Source organism: Lissotriton helveticus, chromosome 7 (genome assembly GCF_964261635.1).
Source record: "Lissotriton helveticus chromosome 7, aLisHel1.1, whole genome shotgun sequence".
NCBI classification, from domain to species: domain Eukaryota; kingdom Metazoa; phylum Chordata; class Amphibia; order Caudata; family Salamandridae; genus Lissotriton; species Lissotriton helveticus.
Window position 1 is genome coordinate 392765313 of NC_136068.1, and position 21996 is coordinate 392787308.

The 21996-nt window shown below is 46.9% G+C and overlaps 1 protein-coding gene across 2 annotated transcripts in view; it reads right to left on the reverse strand.

Annotated features, from left to right (window-relative positions):
• LOC144768509 (protein NDRG3-like) overlaps positions 1-21996 on the reverse strand; it is a 355018-nt gene that overhangs the window by 185755 nt on the left and 147267 nt on the right. For both annotated transcript variants that reach the window (XM_078652237.1, XM_078652236.1), the window contains exons 8-9: positions 8709-8795; positions 8467-8523 (exon numbers count right to left, since the gene is read on the reverse strand). In XM_078652237.1, coding sequence (XP_078508363.1) covers positions 8467-8523; positions 8709-8795 — 144 coding nt within the window. The remainder of the gene's footprint in view (positions 1-8466; positions 8524-8708; positions 8796-21996) is intronic.

Consider the following 21996-nt stretch of genomic DNA (forward strand, 5'->3'; position numbering starts at 1 on the left):
CTGACTTCTATTTTCTTGCCATACTTTCTTTCATTGGACACATTATAGTACTTCCTTTATGGGTTCTTAGTCATTTTTTTCTCTCCTCTTTCTTTACGTATTCAATGTGACTTTGGTTTTCCCTATGGTGTATGTCTTTCTTTCTGTCGGTCTTTCTTTCTTTCCTTCGTTCTTTTACTTTCTTTCTTCTTTCGTTTGTTGTTCCTTTCTTTCCTTATTTCTTTCTTTCCCGTTTTCTTTCTTTCTTCCAATTCGTCTATGTCCTTTTCTCTCGCTCTCACTCATTCATAAGGTCTTGTGTGCAATAAACTCTAGAACACACCGGCACGGAAGGTTACACACCAGGAGGACACAGGGGATACGCTGGAATCTAGACCACGGAGTAAACACTATAATCCATAATCCGGAACTTACACCAGAGCACACTATATATATATATACACACCTGAACAAAGAGATGCAGACTCCGGAAGAAACTAAGCACAGAGTTTTTTTATTTAGTGCATTTTTATATATCGCGGACATTACCCAAAGGTGTCGGAGTGCTGTACTATAGGACCAGTTACTTTACATGAGAAACGTGTTACTCAATAGACCTGTTTATTTTTTGAAACGGAGACTAAACAAGGTAGGGTACTCGCAGTGTGGGGGGGGGCTCGCAGTGTGTGTGTGGGGGCTCGCAGTGTGTGTGGGGGGGCTCGCAGTGTGTGGGGGAGACTCGCAGTGTGTGGGGGAGACTCGCAGTGTGTGGGGGAGACTCGCAGTGTGTTGGGGGCTCTGTGTGGGGGGGGCTGGGTGTGGGGGGGCTCTGTGTGGGTGTGAGTGGCTCTGTGTGGGTGTGGGTGTGGTGGGGGGCTCTGTGTGGGTGTGGGTGTGGTGGGGGGCTCTGTGTGGGTGTGTGTGTGGGGGGGCTCTGTGTGTGTGTGTGTGTGTGTGTATGTGTGCGCGGCTGGCTCTGTGTGTGCGGCTGGCTGTGTGTGTGTGTGCCTTTGTGGGTGGGTGTGTGTGTGTGTGTGGCTCTGTGTGTATGTGTGGGTGCAAATGCAATAGGTCTCACATTTGCGAGAGATTAAGCTAATGGCAATGTAAATAACAATGCCATTTATTTATCTGTTTTCAAAACCAACACATAAATACAAATGTTGTCATTTACAATGCCAATAGCTCTAACTTTTCCAAAGGCGAAGCCATTGCATTGTAAATGCTTGTTATTTATGTATGTAAGTATGTATTTATATATGGTTTAGGAACCATACAATGCTCTTACAGTATTTTATAATATTGTTCTCGCTGTACGCATTTTACTTTGCAGTCTGCTTAACGATTGTAGCAGTTCACTTCCCTTGTACGAAAAAGAAGACTATTCAATAAAACCTTTTATTGAAAACGCCCGTCTCTCTATTTCTCTACAAACTCTGTTGAAATGAAGCATTCACGATTGACTGAGTGAAAAACTTCTCTATTGTTTCCGCGACTCTAGAGATATATTTCTTATTCTTGGGAAACAAAGTGGTCATGTTTATGCGGTTGTCAGAAACTAATCCCTTCTTGTGAATTCGAGAAAGTTTCTAGTGACCTCTGAGCTAGCTGGCACTCACAATTAAGTTTATTATATTCGATAGAGACCTAGTCAATCTCAGTCCTACGTCTAATCTATAGGATATATTATTCCAATGCGCAGAGCCTATTGGGAATATAGGAACTACACTACAGGTGGAAGAACTGTTCTTTTGTTAGAAACTTCCCATCTTCATACAGGTCTCCCCATGTCTCTACCTGAACTTTATCTAGAACTTGTCTACACGCCCCTTCATAAGTGCCTTTCATTTCACGGTGATATTTGAGAGGCAAAAGGGGAGATTATAACATCGGTGTTCCCAGTTTATTGGCTATCTTCCTCCATGCGGTGTTAGTACATGATACCGTGGTGGGATCAGTATCCAGTTTAGACTGCGTGGTAATGATCCCCAACAGGGGGGGGTGGTCTCCATGCATCCCATTTCAACTGCTAGATGTGGCATGAATAGAGGTGGGTGGAACCAGTATGTTGCATAGTGTGCCTGTGCACATAAACAGTATCATTCCAGGTCAGGCTCCTTGAATCCCCCCCGTGAGAAAGGTAGTGTCAGCACCTCCCATTTTAGTACGGGTTGCTAGCCTCCCCATGTCAATCGTATCAGTTGTGTTTTTAGAGCTGCAAAATATGGTTGCCCAAGATCGTAAGGGATATTTGTAAAAAGGTAGAGAATTTTGGTCTATTTTACCATTTTTATTAGGGAGATCCTCCCTACCATGGACAGCAGCACAGTTACCCACTGAGTAACTGAATCTGTCAGGGCGCCTAAGGTTCTACCATAATTGATGTGCATACGTTCTGTTTTTATCTCTAGTGATCCTAATCCCAAGATATTTAACCTCCGTAGTACTCCACTCCAGGTGATAGTCTAACGTGTATGGTGTAACCTTATCAGTAAGGGGTAATATTTGTGATTTACTCTAATTGATGCATATTCCAGAGTGTTCCCAGAACTTGGCAATTTCTCGTAGTACTGGATTTAGATTGCATTGTGGGTCTTTAAGGTAGAGGGTTATATCATCTGCATATAGTGGTATAAGAAGATGTCTAGTGGGATATTCTAGCGCTAACTCCTTATGGTGTTGCCTCAGTTTTGCTGCTAGCTTCTCTATTGCGAGAGCAAATAATAGCGGAGACAGTGGGCAGTCTTGCCACGATCCTCTAGTAATTTTGAAGGGGGGATGAACAGGAGCCATTGAGGAACACAGTAGCTAATGGCTGCCAGTATAGGAGTTCTATCCATTTGAGAAAACCTGGGGGCATTCCCATATGTTGGAGTGTTCCAGCCAGATAGTCCCACTCCACAGAATCAAAAGCTATAGTGGCGTCTAAAAACACTGCCACCGCAGCTATATCTGGATCAATATCTTGCATCAAAGAGAAAAGTGTACGGATGTGTGTGATGTCGCTCGTCCTGGTATGATTCCGGCTTGATCTGGCCATACCAAGTTGCCTATTAAAAGATTCAACCTGTTTGAGAGGACCTTGGCCAGGATCGTAGTGTCACAATTGATTAGAGAGAGTGCGCTATAAGATTCACAGTGCTCTGCTGACTTGGCAGGCTTAAGCAGAGAAATGATCATGGCCTCTCATGGTAAGCGGGATTATACCTTACTCGCTTACTTCACTGAACACTTTTAAGATGGGGACTAAGTGCACTGCGTAGGTTTTATTGAACTCTACTGGGAGCAAATCAGATCCCGGGCTCGCTCAGACTTAGTTTTCATGAAGACCGTGGATATTTCATCCTCTTCAAGATCTGCTGCCAGGAACTCTCTTTGGGAATCTCCTACCCAACCTAGGGCGATATCTTCTAAATATAGTGGGAGGTTATGGGGTTGCGGTCTCTGAGGTACACAGTGTATAGTAGTATCATCTAAAAATTTGCAGGAGATCTGGGGTGCTCCTATGAATAGTACCCTCAGAGTCATGAAGTTCGATCACATAGTTGAAAAACCTGGGTTGTCTAATATAGTCCGCTATGGCTTTCCCTGGGCAATCCCATTCTCCATAATTCCTAGCTTTGTAGTATTTACCTCTAAATTTGCATCCTCTCTCCACTGCGTCTCTGTACTCAGTTATTTTGTATCTAAGGGCAACTTTTGAGGCTCCCCCTACAGTGGGCTTTGTTATTTACTGTTCTAGGGTTTTAATGTTGGCATGCAGCTTTTGAAGCAGACTACGGAGGTCACGCAAAATACCACCCTTGTAAGAGATGCACGATCCCCTCATGGGCACTTTAAAGGCTTCCCAAACCGTAGTAACATACGCCACTGAATCGAAGTTGTGGTAAAAAAAATCCTGTATTTCTGGTCCTATTTCGTACTGAAATACGGCATTTAACAAAGCAGTTGGATTCAATCGCCATTTGCATGTATGGTGTCCCTCCATCTGGGAGGGACAATACCATTTTTAAAGGGGAGTGATCACAGAACGTCCTTACTAGGTGTTTGACCTGATCAACCCAGTGTCCCAGTCCCCATGAAAGAATCTAGTAGCCAAGTCTAGACCATGTTGAATGCACATAGAGTAATGTGTGCCTACTCTAGTTGTGGGGTGTAGTTGCCTTTATGTGTCTAGTAGGTAGTTGTCTGCTATAATACCCACCAGTTGCACCTGCGCTGCAGTGTAATGTTGTGGTGCCGGATGGGATCTATCAAGCGTGGGCTCCAAAGCAGAGTTGAAATCCCATCTACAACGGACATATGTCGATCCCATGGTGAGTATTTTACCCCACAAGGTAAAAAGAAATGTGAGTCATCCATATTAGGCCCATAACAGTTGATGAATACTACCTCGTGAGACCACAGCCCGCCCCACATAATGCAGTATCTGCTGTGTGAATCTAGTATCAAACCTCCCAGTACAAACAGTGTATCCTTTTTAATGAGGATTGCTACACCTCTAGCGTATGTGGAGTAAGACGAGAAACAACGGCTTACCGCCCATCGAGTAGCATAGTCTGGTGTGGTGGAAGGGTCTAGACGAGTCTCCTGCAAAAGTGCGATTTGAACCTGATGTCTGTCTAAATATCTCAGAATGGATCTTCTTTTACGCTGGTTATTTAGCCCTCGAACATTCCAGGACAGACAGGGAATTTTAGCGAGGAGTTGTGCTCCTGCCTTACTTAACTACTGAGGAGAGACTTGTTGCTATCGGTACTACAATGATATTCAAAACGGTTAACTTTCACTTCTCAAGTAAACTGCCAAAGATGGACATGATTTTGTGAATGCTGCCCCCCCCGCCCGCCCCACACACAGACTTCCACAACTTGTCAGGTGTGCATGACACTCCCTCCATTAACTTTGAAAATAGATACATCCAACCATATTGCTCATATGTGAACATCAATGATATTGAAATACTTAACTATAGCATAAAAAGGGGGTTCTCCAGTGGCGGTACTGCCAGGAGGCCCACGTCTAGTCGCCTACCTATGGTGGCCCGTTAAATAAGAGTCTACCAATGCGTAGGGGTGTAGGATGCCCGGACCTGTATATATGGATTGACATCTGGAATTGAGATGAAAATGGAAAAGAGAGGTCACCTTATAAGCTGCATTACATCAATTGATTTAGTAACATCTCACGGGCTATACGTAAGGGTTGTCCAGTTATACTTGCCTCACCGTGGTGCTCTGCAAGGTATGCATTGTGGGGTTAACAGGTAACGCTACAGAGTTCCTTGTATTGTTCGATCTTGCAGAGTCCCTTGTATTGTTCGATCTTGCAGAGTCCCTTGTATTGTTCGGTCTTGGCAAGTCACATATGTATCCTCTGTAGTACATTCAGTCCAATTTGGATAGCGGCGATGTCGAACTGAATCAGGATAGGCTGGTGCTTGCCTTGGAAGCCACCCGGTGGTTCCTTTTGAAAACGTCTTCCACCTGTTGTGGATTGTGGAAGAAATGCTGTTTCCCTTGGTAAGTGATCCAGAGTCACGCCAGATACATCATGGCGTAGTCGATTTGAGCTTGCTGGAGCTTCCTTTTTACCGCTGTGAACTTTCTCCTGGCTTCCTGCATTGTCATTGTGAAATCCGGAAAGAACGTAAGGGTGGTGTTCTCACTCAATTTTATTTTTTCCCCGGGAGGCGTAACAGTGTCTCTATCACCGCAGTTTAGGAATCTGGCTATGATGGGCCGTAGTGGCGCTCCTGGGGAAGGGAGGGGCGCTCCTAGTGATCTGTGTGCCCGCTCAACTACCAGTTGTGGATAGGTCTCTGCGCTGAATACCTCTCACAGCATTCAATCAATAAAGTCTTCCATATTGCCTGTATTCGTAGTCTCCGGTAATCCCAGTATGTGCACGTTTTTCCGGCGGCCTCAAAATCTTCATTCTTCGCTGCGATCACCTTCAACAGACAATCCATTTGAGATAGATGTTCTTTACTGTTCACTGTGATATCTTTCAAAACAGAAATTATATTTTCAGCCTCAGTGATCCTGCGGTCGTATTTTTCGATTTTTTGAACAATAGTGTCCATGCAGGCAGATATGGTATACATTTTGGACTCAATGGACGTGAGGCTGTTTATGGTGAGGAGCAGGGCTCTTCAATCATCGTCTTGGCTGTCCAGTGGGGCCGCAGTACCCTTCTGCTCTTCCGGCTGCACAAGGGTAGTTTTTTATGCCTCCAATGGCAGTTTCGATTGTCTGCCTTCAGTTCTGTCCATTGTCTCCTGCTCGATGGCCACGCCCGATGCCATCTCCGATGACCAGTGCCTCCTTCCGTGCTCTCGGGTCTAGGGCTGGCAATTTGTCAGGTGTTGGGGGAGTGGGGGTAATGCCCCATCTCAGGCTCACAACCTGTGGTGCCCTATTCGTGTGCCTCCGGTGAGAAGTGTTGGTTACAAGGGCAGGTGGTATGTCCATTGGTTGGTAGCCAGGCGCGGGCCTATATTCATGAGCTGGATTACTCCACTAGCTCTCATCAGACGCTTTTATTTATGCCTGTAGTGGACCCCAGATAGCGCTCCAGGTCCTCTTTATAGCTCAGAGATTCTGATTTACTGTAGCGCAATCCCTCCTACCAGATATTCAAAGTTGTGCTCTATGCCTTCTGTATCACTGGTCTGTGTGGCACGGTTTCTTTATATTGGGCATCTATTAATTGCTCCTGGCCAATCATTAGCCTCCATCAATAGCCACACCCACTCAAATCCTTTAACAGTGTGCCATAGTAGTCCCTCCCTACTATTTATCTTGGGGGGCCGTCCTTGCCTGGTAACTCAGACACTAGCAATCACGCCGACGCGGCAGGCCTGACACAAGAGGTTTGTTCTTTATGATGTGTCTAAGACTGCAGTCCTTACCGGGAAGGAGATTGTGAGTTAAACTTTTTATGGTGATACCATCGCTACTGCAGTGTCTCTGTGGTATCGGAGGTAAAGAGGAATCCGATAAATTGCCCTCACAAGTTTCCCGCCGCCTCCAGCATAGATGTACTGCGCTCCCGTCACGTCTCCCAGGTCGCAGTCGTTGAGATTATTGCAGGGCACCCGGTCCCAACATGTCTCTCCGGCTGCGGCGGTGCACCTTTCTGCATTTTGTTTGATGTTTTCAGCTGCTCTGCTGTGTGCTACCAGGTTGCCGATTACTCCGGGTGCTCCATCCAAACTGCCCCCAGTGGACGGGAAGCGTGCACGGCCCATGCCTCGTGCGCAGTCCCGGCCTCAATTAGCTGAAGAGCCCTCTACATCTCCGACCCGCGCCGACCGTCTCGGCCTACGTATGGCAGAGTAGCCGCATCAGGGCCGAGCAGAGCCCAAAGCCTCCCCAAACCGCTCCGTGGCAAAGCCAGCTGCAGGATACATGCGCTTAATTACAGTTTTCCCATCTATGAAACAGGATTTTTACTCAATGTTTGGTCCGGGCTGCGGGAGCCTCACCTACGTGTGGCCATCTTGCTCGTGCACCCCAAGCGCCCCTCATAAACGTCCCCTTTTTTAACTCTGTCTTTCTGCAAGTTGCACCCATCACGGACACCACCAGGAAATAGCCAGCAGGGCCCATCTTAACATAAACAAACCCCATTGTGTGTCTCATCACAGCATCTTAAGGACTCTTGTGGGCATAGGCAAGACACAGCTTTGGGCTCCTTGATCTGAACAACTTAGTATGTATTACCTATTTAATGCAAGTTGCAGGACACTAAACAATATTTAATTATTTAAAGTTTCCGAAGCAGGGGCACATAAAAAGAGAAAGAAAAATTCAAACTCCATGGCATCTACCAGCCAAACATTAACAAGAAAAGTTTAAACAAGCATTGACAAAGCCATTTCTTCTTGCATTTTGATCTAGATATTTTTTGTCTTCCAGCAGTATTTTACATCGAATACTGTCCTAACCAGCCTTATTCATATATTATAGATAATACACAGTCAGTGGTTCAAATGGGCAGAATCGATCAGCACAACATGCTGTGTCCCTACATTTTGGTTCCAAACGCAACTGTAGCTGAAGGGTTAATGCGACCTTGAGGTTTTTGCTAAACAAGCATTTGCAATGCAATAGGTCTCGCATTTTCGAAACTGTGACCTATTGGTATTGTAAAAGACAATGCCTTTTCATTACTGCGGGTTTTTTAAGCATAAATAAAAGGAACGGTCATTTACAATGCCAAAGCTCAAAGTCTCGCAATTGAGAGACCTATTGCATTACAAATATTTTTTTTTTCTGCACACAGCTTTATCGACATAAATGAGTTAGAACAGGCAAACCTAAACCTGAACTAGAAACCCACTGTAACACACCATTAAATAAAGAATTTAAATGCGAACCACGAATAAACACTGGCTACAATTTGCGGATACTCCTATCAAAATGAATACTGCTCCTTAACGTAAACCTAATTTACAGAATAATAAAGAAAATATCCACTTACATAACCGAAAAGGTGGGCCAGCACAATATCGACTATGTTCGTTGTCCAGCCAGATAGCTAAACAAAAATAATAATAATTGCAAATCATTAAAACAGTAAACAAACAAGCTAAGAACAAACATCTACAAGAAAGAAAGGGTATACAACAAGCTTTATTTGGGGCACAGTGTATATTACAAGTACAACTTTTACATTTAAAACGGAATGCCTTACATAAACCAGACTTCTGATGTAAATATTACCTTGCCAGCTGCCCAGTCAATCCACCCTTTTCCACAAGGATCAATGTTAAGTAGCATAAGACCTTCAACCAGTTCAGGATGGTTCAGCTAAAATCAAAAGAAAATTATTTTTTTACTAACAAATATGCTTAACGCCACGAAAAAGCGCATTTTAGATTAAGTGGGATTTATCATTAGGAAAAAAGGACTGTGAGGATAATTTTGAAATGGAATGCATGGATAAGGTTTCCAATAATTGATGTTGCAAGGGACATCTGGCCACTGGACTAGAGAGTCAAAAGTTTTTCTGCTTTGGGCACCAATGTTAACTAAAAAGGGCCCATCATGATATCTTGGTAATTTAGGAAAGATGTGCTACACTACTGGTTCAAAATAGCAGTTTGAAACTTAACCTCACAGAAGCATATAACACTCCTCACGGCTGGGTGTTGTGGTGGGAGGCAGAGGCATCCAGAAAGTATAGGATTGCTGTACCATTCTGACGTATTTGGACGTTCTATCTATTGAAATCATGTCGTCTTGGGGTCACTTGACATCACAGACGTTACCACATTATTGAAAAACACGTCATTGAAAGAATTTATAGAGAATATAAATATAATTATTAAAAATAAATACATTTCCTACATGTAAACTTCAAATAGTAACCCATTCATAGTAGTCTTACAATACACAAGCCAAGATACATTTTATGGTTTAAATATTTTATTGTAATTTTATCAACATACAATACATTCCACCTTGCGGCACGGCCCTTGGAGGTTGTATTACGAGCCAAGACAGCAGGCCGATTTATGTAAAAAGCATGTGGAGAAATAACATAACAAAACGTTCAACCAATGAAAAGCATATCCCCCCCCCCTGTCCACCAAAAATAAAGAGTTAAAAGTGTGCTGTGTGAAGCTCTTGTTGCGAGATTCAAGCCTCCCCCTAGTCTCCTCAGAGTCAGATATCCATAAAAGGGGCAGATACCTTGGGCAAGTGACTTCCCTAAATTCGGACGCGAGTAGGGACAGAAAGGGTTGTCATAGCTCGGTAAACAAGGAGCCTTTCCCAACCACCGTCAGCGTCAGCTTCTTAATTCCCAGGATATACCAGAGGCGAGGCAGCCAATCTCTGATCTGGGGGAGTGCCAATGTGTCAGAATGTTTTGCACTGCCGAACCCAATGCAATTGCCATGAGCCGGCCTCTGTGAGATTCTAGTGGGTAGGTCACGGGGTTTGGGAGGCCCAAAAGGACATAGTATCTGCGTATCAAAGTGCGTGTCAATTTCATCCAGGATTTGAGTCCAGTATGCCTGGATGTGTGTGCAGTCCCAGAGCAGATGCACCAGCGTACCAACCTCCCCGCAGCCCCTCCATCATGTCGCATCTTGGGAAGGATCTATGGTGTGGAGCCTATCCGGGGTATAAAACCAGTAAGTAACACGTTTAGTAAGGGTCTCTGTCAGTCCCATGTGGCAGGCCGAGTGGCGACAGGGCCGGCTCTAGGCTCATGGTGGCCCTGGGCAAGGAGCGTAGGTAGGGGGCCCGGAAGAGGGGGTCGGGGCGGAGCGCGCAGGCCAGTAAAGAGGGGAGGGGGTCAGGGTGTTTAGAAGTGGAACAGAGCCGGAGGCCGCCAAATCCCTGCCAGGGGCCACCACGCAAATATGTATCCATCCTCAGAGGATTAATATATTAAGGATATATATTGGCGTGGTGGCCCCTGGGGTTTGGTGGCCCTGTGCAGGTGCACAGCTTGCACATGCCTAAAGCCGGCACTGGTGGCGAGCTCTGTAATAGATCCCTTCCCACTCCTTGTGTGTTAGTGTTCTGCCCAGGTCTCTATCCCACCTTGCTCGACTGGCGTTATACACAAGTGTGTACCGGGCTAAGAGCATTTTATAAAGGTCCGAGGTAAGCTTTTTATCCGATGTACGTGTAACGAGTCACTCTTCGTATGTGGTCAGAAGCCTGATGGCGAAGGGCTTCATCTGGGAGTGCAAGATCCAGTGACAGATCTGACAGTACCAAAGCCTTTTGGACTCTGGGAGCCCATAGTCTAATTTAAGCTGGTGTAGTGGTATTATTCCGTCCAAATCAAATAGATGACCCGCCGAGCGGCAGCCCGAGGATCGCCACCGTGCAGCGGCCGTAACTTTCATACCTGGCTGAAAGGCGGGATTCTCAAACAACGGGGTGAGCAGAGAGGGAAAAGTGGTGAGATTGTGTCTAATGTTCGTATGATCCCACGTTTCTATTAAGACCCGTGTAATGCGGGACTCAAAGATTAGGAGGCCTGTGCTTCTGGTGCATGAAAGGAACACTGCAGTGGTTTAGCCGCCAGCACCTGATCTTTGGAACAGCCAGTGTTTTTCAGACTCGAAGCGGCTCCACTCCACTAGGTGGCACAATTGGGCCGCCTGAAAATACAAAAGAAGGTTGGGTACACCCAAACCCCCCTGCCTCTGGAGGGAGCATAGTCAAGGCCTGCTTCATTTGGGGTTTGCGGCCATTCCACACAAATCGTGCCAGCTCAGACTGGGTCTGTCTGATCCAATCCAGTGGAGGTAGGAGAGGAAGGGTGTGAAAAAGGTATGAAATCTGTGGTAGTATGGTCATTTTGATCGCTGCAATTTTACCAAGCGAGGAGAGCGGATAATGCCTCCACTGGCCCAATTCTGCACGTATCTTCCGCCGCAGCCTAGTGTAGTTAATATGCAAGACGTCCTACAGGGAGGGGGACAGCTGGATACCCAGATACGGGACCCCGTCAGACACCCATTGAATGGGGTGATGTCTCTGAAGGTAGGTCCGAGTAGGAGCCGAGAGGGAGAGATCTAAAGCAATCGATTTGCCCATATTGACCTTAAAGCCCGACACCAGCGCGAACGCATCAAGCTTTGCAAGGCATGCCAGTAGCGCGATGAGGGGTTTCGATAAGGAGATTAGAACGTCATCAGCATACAGACTGACCGTATGGGTATAACCCCCAAACCATATCCCCGAAATCTCAGGGTGGGTGCGGAGGAGTTGGGCCAATGGCTCCATATAAAAGGCAAAAAGGAGCGGCGACAGGGGACATCCTTGGCACTTGCCACTCTCTATTGGGAAACGGGATGAGGTATGACCATTGACACGTCCCGTGGCCGTTGGGAATTGATAGCAGTTAAGGATAAGCGTCTGGAACCTCCCCCCCAGACCCGCGCGAGCAAGAACTTGTTCCAAGTAAGGCCAGTGGACCCGATCGAAAGGACTTCTCAGCATCGATGGTAACATATTCCTCTCGAGTGCAGGAAGCCTTCTCACTAAGGTGTAATACCCGTTTTGTGTTGTCGCTCGTCTGCCGTTGTAGGATAAACCCAGCTTGGTCCTGGTCAATAAATTCTGGCATATAGGGCGAGAGACAAGCTGCTAATATCCCGGTGTATAACTGGAGGTCGATCTTGAGGAGGGAAATGAGATACGTCCCACAGGCCGTCCTATCCTTACCGGGCTTCGAAATTACTATGGCGGCCTCTAGCATCTCCGAAGGGATCGCACCTGGTTCGGCAAATTAGTTAAAAAGCTTAGTGAACACTGGGGCCAGCTGAGAGCAGAACGTTTTATAAAAGATGGTGGAAAAGCCATCAGGTCCAGGAGCCTTGGCGAGTTTAAGCCGCGAGATGGCCGCTATGACCTCCTCAACCCTAATGCCGCGGTCGAGATGGTCCGCCTGCGCCTTCGTCCAGGCAGGCCGTCCAGTGCAAGATAAGCAGCACCATCCGCCGGGGTGAGAGGGGAGCTTGCATATAGGCGGGCATACAAATCTCTAAATGCCTCTGCAATATCGGAGTCTGTGGAGACTCGCTTTCCATACTCGCCCCGGATCTCCCTCACACCTTGCTTCTGCTGGGTTTCTCTTAGCTTCTGAACGAATAGGCGGCCGCAAAGTTCGCCACCCACATAGTAAGCGTGTCGTAACCAGAGAGCTGCGTACTCTGCTCTATCCTGGTTGAGAGCGTCTAACTGTTGCTGCATAGCTTTGAGCTGGCGCCAGACACGGGGTGCTCCCGTCCGTTGTGCATTTGTTCCAATTCTTTCATCTTCTGCGAGAGATTGTCTCTTTTGCACCTACGTTCTCCGCAGACGAGATGGCCACTAATTCCCTTCGAATAACCGCCTTAAGTCCTGCCCATTGCGTGGAGCGTGAGATGTCTGTTCATATTGTGAGAGAGGTAGTCTTTTACAGAACGCTGAATTCGGTCAACCACCGTGGCTCGGTGTAGTAGGGTGTCGCGGAGGCACCAAACCCGTAGAGAGCGGTGCGTGGAGGGAAACGTAAAGGTTGCAACAACTGGTGCATGGTCTGATCGCTATGTCGGTGGAGTTGGGGGCGGCCTCCCTAATGCCTGCAGAGGTGTGGAAGCCAGCAGGTAGTCTAGTCTGGCATATGTCTTACGGGCGTTGGAGTAATAAGAAAATTCCCGGCTGTGGGGATGAGCGCAGCGCCAAAGGTCATTGAGGTCTAGTTTATGTATTCGAGACAGCCCGGCCTCTGATAACGCGCCCGTCTGGCTGGTATACTGGCCAGATCTATCTGCGGTATTGTCAAAAACAATGTTGAGGTCACCCCCAAGAGAATCCTACGCTCCATTGTGGCCGTCGCTTCCATGAGAGCAGCGAGAAGACATTTCTCAGGACCTTCATTGGGGCCGTATACTGAGCCTACAATGAAAGTAAGGCCTCCCAGGGCAAAGCGTTATGTGAGAAGTCTCCCTTTCATTTCGGCTTCCTTGTGAAGAACTTTCCCCCCAGAACCTCTGCGTTACGAAGATAGCCACCCTGCTGTTTTAGTGGGTCCGGAGGAAAACAACTGCATTGGGAACTTGGGGGATTTGAGACGGTGACAGTCCTTGGGCAATAAGGGCGTGTACTGAATGAGGCATATGTCTACCCCAAAGTTTTCCAGATAGGATAAGATCGCCTTGAGTATAACCAGGTTATTCAGGCCCGCACATTCAGGGTGAATATTTTAAGCGTGGGGTGTCATGCAGGCAATAAGAGGTAATTGGCCGTACTCGGGATCCTGGATCCCCTGCGCTGCAAGTGCAGGCTTGTAGCTATACAAACAGGCCCTACTTGAACGAGAGGGTCCAAAGAGTTAAAAAGAATGGACAAGGGACCCCCCCACCCCCGAAAAATTCCATTACAAACTGAAAGTCAGAAGCAGTTTCTATCGCAGAATGCAGTACTATAAAGAACAAGCATTTACAATGCAATTGTCTCGGCAGCATTAAAGGTAGAGCTATTGGCATTGCTCATGATTTTTTTTTTTTTAAATCATAAATAAATGGCATTGTCATTTACATTGCCAATAGCTTCATCGCTAGCATATGCGAGACCTATTGCATTAGCACCGACACACAGAGTAAGTAGTAGAGTGAGAAGTTGATAGTGACTAGGAGAGAGTTATTAGTAAAGAGTATTAGAGAGCACATCAGAGCGGTGTGAATAACAACAGCTGTGAGCCCGTGCCTGAGGTGCATCATCAGAGCTGTGTGAATAATAACAGCTGTGAGCCCGTGCCTGAGGTGCATCATCAGAGCTGTGTGAATAATAACTGTGTCAGCCCCGTGCCTGAGGTGCATCATCAGAGTTGTGTGAATAATAACAGCTGTGAGCACCTGCCTGAGGTGCATCATCAGAGCTGTGTGAATAATAACTGCGTCAGCCCGTGCCTGAGGTGCATCATCAGAGCTGTGTGTGTGTGAATAATAACTGCGTCAGCCCCGTGCCTGAGGTGCATCATCAGAGCTGTGTGAATAATAACAGCTGTGAGCCCCTGCCTGAGGTGCATCATCAGAGCTGTGTGATGAATAACTGCGTCTAGTATGCTGGACTACTGCTAGCGTCTTGTTTTATAAAGCGTTTGTAGTTTTGCTGTTTGTTGCACTGTAAATAACAATTGCGCTATTATCCAACTTAGCGGTAGGCATTCTCACTTTTTTTCTTATGCTTCTTTCTTTCGTGAAGGTTTTTGAGGTAATAAGATCTATCAGGTGATTTCCAATATGTAAGGATCATATCCGTTTTTGTATGACTTTGTTCGCTTTGAGCATGTAGGTCAACCTGAGTTGGGTTAGTAAGATCAAAAATGAAACATTCCATTTGTAAATTTCTAGATTATAAAAGTTGTAATTTCCTACTTGCTTACGATGCAGTCTTTGAATTTCAGAGTGTGCCAGGATCCCTATGTCCTCCCCATGAACCCCTGCGCCTGTGAGCTCTGTGCCTGCCCGACATTCCAACGCGCGCCTTGGGATTGGGTCGCGCCCGTGAGCCGTCTACGTTACAAGCTCACGCGCGCGACCCAATCCCAAGGCGCGCATCTGAATCCGCCTCTGCCATAGACAATGCTGCGCGCGTGGCCAGCTCTTGTCTCCACTCCTTGTCGGGTCTTGTCGGCTGAGCCGACGACTATGGTTCTCTGGCGAGAACGCGCTTCTAGCCGAGACCCAAAATGGAGAACAGGTTAACACATAGTCCATCGTCCCATGAAGGTCGGAAGGAAGTTAACATGGGGGGAATTTCGTGGACAAAAGTGGACCCACTCCCGCCAACAGCCCAGAGTACACGCCGGACTTGTCAGAACGAGCAATTGGATTATGGGTATCAGCCGGGCTGCTTGGCCAGTTCTACGGAGAGGGCCTCAAGGGCCGACTGCTGGCCCTGTGAAATTTCAGCGGGGGGGGGGGGGATGTCTCGGCCCCGACCCTGTGACGCCAGCAGGGTTTTCCGTCATCTGATTTTGGCTGGAGGGTCTACACCAAGCAGGGGGCAGGCCTCGGAGAGGGAGCACAGTTGAAACAGTTTGCCATCTTTATGAACTACCCGCCGAAATGGGTGACCCGAGCTGTATGAGATATTGTGTTGTCAAAGATACGTTGTGATAGGCTTAAATGTTCTACGCTTCTGTAAGGTGAGGGCAGCAAGGTCCGGGTAGAGAACCGGAATTTGACCACGGAATGTCAGGGGATGCAGCTGTCGCGCCTTTTGGAGGATTTCTTCCTTGGTCTGGAAGTCCTGCACACAGACCAGGATGTCGGACGGTGGGGCTATCGCAGCTCGTGGGGGACCCACTCTATGTGCCCTGTCCAGCCGTAAATCATTATGCAGGGGTCTACCCAGTATGTGATTGAAGAGCTCCCTGGTGTACTTGAAAAGGTCGCCTGCCTCCTCGTCCATCTTCACTCCCCGGATCCAAATGTTGTGGCGACGGGAGCGAGTTTATTGATCCTCAAGATGCGACTGTAAGCCCACTTGCTGATCATTGATTCTGAGGACCTCCTGCTGAAGTGCTGTCAGCTCCGTGTCCCTCCCGTCGCACTTCTCCTCCAAGTCGGCCACTCCCTCTCCAATGCCATCCATTTCCCTGCGGACGTCTTTTATTTCTGCCTTTAGGTCCCGCTTGAGGGTTTGCAGATCTTCCCTAAGCGCAACGAAAAGGGACTCCAGAAAAGCCTTGGTGATCAGATCGCCGCCTTCGCTGCCCAAGGACGCTGCTTGATCGGAACCCTTCAACATGTCCCTGGATTGCTGCTCGGCCTGCGCTGTCGCAAAGAGATCTTTAAGGGTCCTGTCTTTACACCCTTGGGAGAAGTTCATGTCGTGCCCCGGTCAGATTGCTGGGTGGACTGAAGTTAACACTGTTCGGGCTCTCCCGGCGGCTGGGTGGGGCTCTCACTGGTTTGGAACCTGAGTCAACATAAGACAAACATAAGACCACTACTACACTGTGGATTGGAATGGCACACCGGGCCAAGATGCCGGACGTGTTTTAGGGAAGCTCTGTACGGCTGCGCCTTACCTGCCTTTATAGTGCCTGCCACTAAGAATTGGCACTACCCGAGTGCTGCATCCTGCTTCTGGACCCACCATGTGTCTGCTGGTGTAGTCGGTGAGCCGCTAGACACTACAGCACGACACTGCCGGAAACTTGGCTGGAAGAACTGGCTGCACAGGGAGACGAGGGAGAGAGTGAGAGAGTGGAGAACACCGCGGGGCCTTGGGGAAGCCTCTGCATACAGACACCAGTTACATGAGGTGCATGTGGGCCGCGGAGCCAGCTTCCACTGGCCTCCCGGTGTGGCAGTATGGTGAGGCCGTATATGCGTGCTACCAGTAAAGGACACTCTAGGTGTTGTGTGCGCAGGGAGGTCACACCACGGAGGCCTACCTGAGGACAGCCCTGCAGAAGGGATGGGTGGCCCGTGGGTGTGCTTAAAAACACCTGTGCCCAGATATTTCTAGCTTTTTCTTGCCCACAGCCAACCACAAAGTAACCCTAAGTAGCTCAATATTGTTACTTTAAGGAAGGAGGGGCAGGGACCACTTCAAGCAGTCAGTAAAGTAAAATATCTGGCCAGACCATCTTACAGAAGTGGTCTGCGCAGAATGTATGCTCTTGCCAAGTCTGAAAAGAGCAAGAGAGGCAGGATAGTTGAGATGAGTCTGTTGAAATGCCTGTGACAAAACTGCACTTTTCAAGTGGTTCGGTCACTCTTCTAATAAGACAGTCTGTGCTCAGTCAGCGCAGGCATATTGTAGTTGATTTATAGAGTGCTACCAGCCCTAAAGAGGGCTTGAAGTGCTTTTCGGCGAGTATCACACTACTCTGTAACCCAAAAAGGATTAGTGTAGGGAAATAGAAGTTAATTAGAGTGGTGGACCTGTGAGTCTGTTAATTGGATTGTAAAGGATAGTGGAGGGATAGAAGAGGGAAAGATCTAGAACGTGTTAGGACTTAGTTGAAGATTTTTGCTTGGATATAAATGTACACTGTAGCTGCATTTTTTTTAATCTAATTTTATTTTGTATATGTACTTTGCTGATTGTAATGATTTTAAGTAATCAACAAATACATATTTATTACTACTAGTGTTTATTGGGAGATCATAGTAGTAAGATGAGGTTTGGGATGAGTAACAGGAGAGATGGAGGAGTCTTTAGAAGGGGATTAGGGAGATCTTAGTAGTAAAATGAAGTTTGTGGTGATCCAAAGAGGGACAAAGGGAAGAGTTTAGAAATTATGATTCGGGAGATCACAGTAGTAGAACAAGGTTTGGGATGAGTCAGAGTGGAGGTAGATGACATTAAGAGCGGTACCATGCCATACAATAACAGACCATATCATACCATAATCATACAATGACAGGGCATACCATCCAGATCCCACAGAATATTGCTGTATTGATCTGTAAACTTCATGGCATCAACAGTGGACATTTGGGGTTATTAGTGTTTTTACAGCACTTCATTGTTCCATGTGTGGCTGTGTTGTCCCACAAAAACATTGACAATCCAGCTAATCCACTTAACTTCTCTAACCCAACACTTCCCATTTACAAATGTAGCAGAAGGCACAAAAGCAGACTTGAATGCGGATTTGTAATGAAGAGTCCAGTATAAAAGCGGTGATGCTTGACATAAGCACTCTAGCAAATCTCTTCATTGTCACCCCTGCCTTTCCCTTTTGTGAATAAGCTTGCACACTTGAATTATGAATAAGTGACTGCTTAGATTCCAGGACTTTCACTGGTTAGTCTGCATGTCCGCTGATTAATCCTCTCGCAAGCCTTTTATTCAGTTGCCTCTGCCTCGTCCCGATGTGAAATTCATCAACACTTTCATAACGAGTATACTGTTCAAAAGTGGAGCAAGTACTGCAAGAAATGTCTGTTGAAAGGAGTGTTCGCATATGTTTATGTTATGAAAAAGGTTTACATTTGAGACAACACCTAGGATGTCTGACATTTGCGTGGCACAGAGGTGGAAATTGAACGACATATCAGCGCAGTGACACAGTGGTCCAGCAATGCAATGAACCCACTGAACCCTAATGATTGCTCATTTTCAATAGCCATCCAGGGATATGCGCTTTGTCTTTATGTGTATGCCAATCCCACACTTCTTATGCCTCTCTGTGCACTTCCCGGTTAGGAATACTTCAAACATCTCTTTTCCCTCACCTCTCACTTACCCATCATTTCCTTTCCTGAAGGTGGCTTTCCTACCATCAGGGAGCTGATCGGGCCAACCACTGGATAAGCTCTGTGTAAGGGAGTGTCTAGCCTTTGGGCATATATTAGAGTGGATGTGAGCTGGCCCCTGTGCCAGGGAGTCGCATCTGCTCCTAAGGTGGGTAGATGGTCAAGATATTTATGCTCTCTAGTGACAAAGTGGGTAGATTTCAGCAATGGGGTTGTGGTTCGGTAATGATACCTGAAGATGAATTTGTGAGGCACAGCTCGAAAACAGACCCTCTCCTTTCTCAAAATGCCTTTACCGTGTCTCACACTCCAGGGTGCACGGACATCAAAAAGCTGAGGAACTGCAGAGGAGCAGACATGAAAGCTCTTTTGTATTAACCCACATAAGGGAGGAAAATGCTGGAAAACTCTTGAAGCAAGATCTGCGTGCCCCTAAGTGCCACAATGTACACTCTACAATATAGTTGCAGAGAGGAAGAACTAGGAATCACGTGCTCTACATTAAGAGGGTTAACCCTAATCTTTACCAAAACCACTGTCAGTACAGTTTCCACCAGAAAACAGTACTGAGAGAATACTAAAGTGATTAGCGGTTCAGTAGAGTTATCTTAACAAAAGAGATAAAAACTCAATCCATAATAGAGCAGAGACCATTGTCTGAAAATCTTAATTCCAATGTAACAATTCAATGGGTTGTAAACTAAAGTTAGATCTACAGAACTCCTAGGATGAGCATGCAACTTCTTTCAAGTCAGGCACGATAAAAGAAACAAATGCATTTTTTAATATGCACTACTTTTTTGCAATACCCCATTAAAAAATGTAATCTGGTCACCTCATCTGTTCCAATGACGCCAAACAAACAGAAGGATTGGATACGGCAGGCGTCATTCTTCAGTGAACTTAAAAATTGGAAACTAGAAGAACAAGGTTCTTACCTTCAGTAACTATTTCAAGTGAACACCCTATCTAACCAGAGATTCCTCACCTTTAAAATATACCCATGCTCCAGACTGGACCCAGAAGATTTTTCAGCATACCCCGGGTGTGCCGTTACATAGTGTTGTGCTGCTCCGTATCCTTTCTGCTCCTCCCCTGAAGTGAAGATTGAAGCCATGTATAGGCACCACCCAAATGCTGTTAGTTTCTTTCTAAACATTGTCTGCGCCCTTGGAGTCCCAAAGTAATCAATTGTGCCTTTGTGCAGATATCTAATTTGGGACCTTTTCAGCTGGAAACACAGGCCTCCCCACAGAATTGGAAACTGGGAGGGCAGTGAGGAATCTGCAGTTAAGGGTATCAACAAGAAAGAGCTTCACAGAAGGCAAGTAACCTGTTCTTCTGATGGATATTTCTAACCGCAGGTTTCTCACATTTAGAGCAGTTACCAATGCAGTACCTTCCCAGGTGATGGTCTGTGGAATGACAACCAATAAGTCTTGCAGAACCGAACAGCAGAAATGCACTTCTTATCAGACCTGGCCGTCAAGGTAGTAGTGCTTGGCGAATGTGCCAACATTGCCGCCTTACAGATAGCCAAGACCTGTACTCCCACATGCCAATGCAGTGGTAGCAGTTTTGGGCCTCGTGGAATAGGAATAGCTCTTCTGTAGGCTGCTTATGTACCATTGAATAGCAGATCTTGATGTAGAGGACAATCCTCTTAGAAAAGATCCTCTTCTGCAGTGCCTTGCTTTTCTTCACCCCAGAGGACCCCACAAAGAGCTGATCGTCCAAGCAATGGCCCCCGGTAAATAGATGTATAAACAGAGCTCTTTTGGGGTTCAAACAATGGAGTCTCACCACCTCTTTTGAGGGGTGATGTCTGGGGGGGGGGGGCGGGGGGAGAACATCAGAAAAGTGATGTATTGTCTCACATGAAGGGGTCACAATGTTTGGGAGAAAACCTACTCTGGTTCTCATACTGGAAAGAAGGTGGCTTAAGGCAGACCGAGCTTAAAATTCATTTATGCAACACGCTGCTGTTATTATAATGGGGTAAACCATCTTCAGAGTCAGCAAACGCAGGGGGAAGCTGTTTAATGGCTCAGAGGGAGTATACAAATGAAAAGGAAGGACCTAGTTAAGGATCCTAGGCGGTTTGACACCTGTTCAGCGCTACAATACCCTCGTGGGTGAAAGCTTGCTCTACAAATCCACTAAGTCTTGTTTATGGGGGCAGGTTACATCCTAAAAGGACTTTGAGAAAATCCATCACAAACAGGGACGGGTAGTTGGGTAAACGCAAAAAAGGGAAAAAGGGCCAACAAGAAACGTTTAACAGTGCCTAATGCAAGTCCTTGCTGGGCTAAAGACATAACAAACAGAAACAACTACCAGGCTGACTTGCAACAGGGCAGTATCATGCACGACACACAAAGCCACAAGCTTGTCCTAGTATCGGACACGATACGTTTCATAGGCCTACACTTGGCAACGATGATGACATCTACTACTCCAGGAGGGAGATTGAATGCAGTCAAATGCCTTAGCTCAGTTTCCACACATGTAGGTCTAGATTGCGGAAACCGTAAGAACTCTAAGCAAGAGAGACAGTGGCAAGAAGGCATACAAAAGTCCCAGGCTCCACTCTAACCAGCATAAGTCACCAAGAGAGCCTTTTTGGAACTAGAGCACATGCTCGGTGAAGTCACTGCTGGAAGATGTACTGCACCACCTCTGGATGCAACTGCCATTCAGGACCCGCTAGGCGTCACAAGCTCACTTAGTCTGCTCTGGTATTAATGATCCAACAAGGTGGTGTCTGATTAGGGAGGTTCACTAATGATTCAACGAGGTCCAGAGGGACAGGGCTGCTCGGCACAGAGTCCAGGATTTCACTCTGCCCTGTTTATTGCAATACCACATGGTGGTAGTGTTGTCCGAGAGGACCATAACCAGCTTCCTGATGGAGGGCAGAAAGGCTTTTCAACACCAAGCGAAAGGCCTGTGACTCCAGCAGATTGATGTGAAGGTGGGTCCTCTCAGGAAACCAGAGTCCCCCGAGCTCCATCCCTCCCTAGTGACCACGGCAACAGAACAGGGAGGTGTCTGTCACTACCATCAGCTTTGGGTGGGCAGGAAGAGGGGTCTGCCGTTGGTACAACTGCAGTCGAGCAGCCACACTGCAGATCGTGCAGTGTGGTATGGTAGTGGTGGCTGCAAAAGATCCGTAGTGGGGGCTGAAAAAGATCCAGAGTGGTGGCTGAATAGAATAAGGCAGGTTTCCTTGGTGCTGAGCCCATAGAGACTTCAGATTCCAATGCAGAGCATGTTTA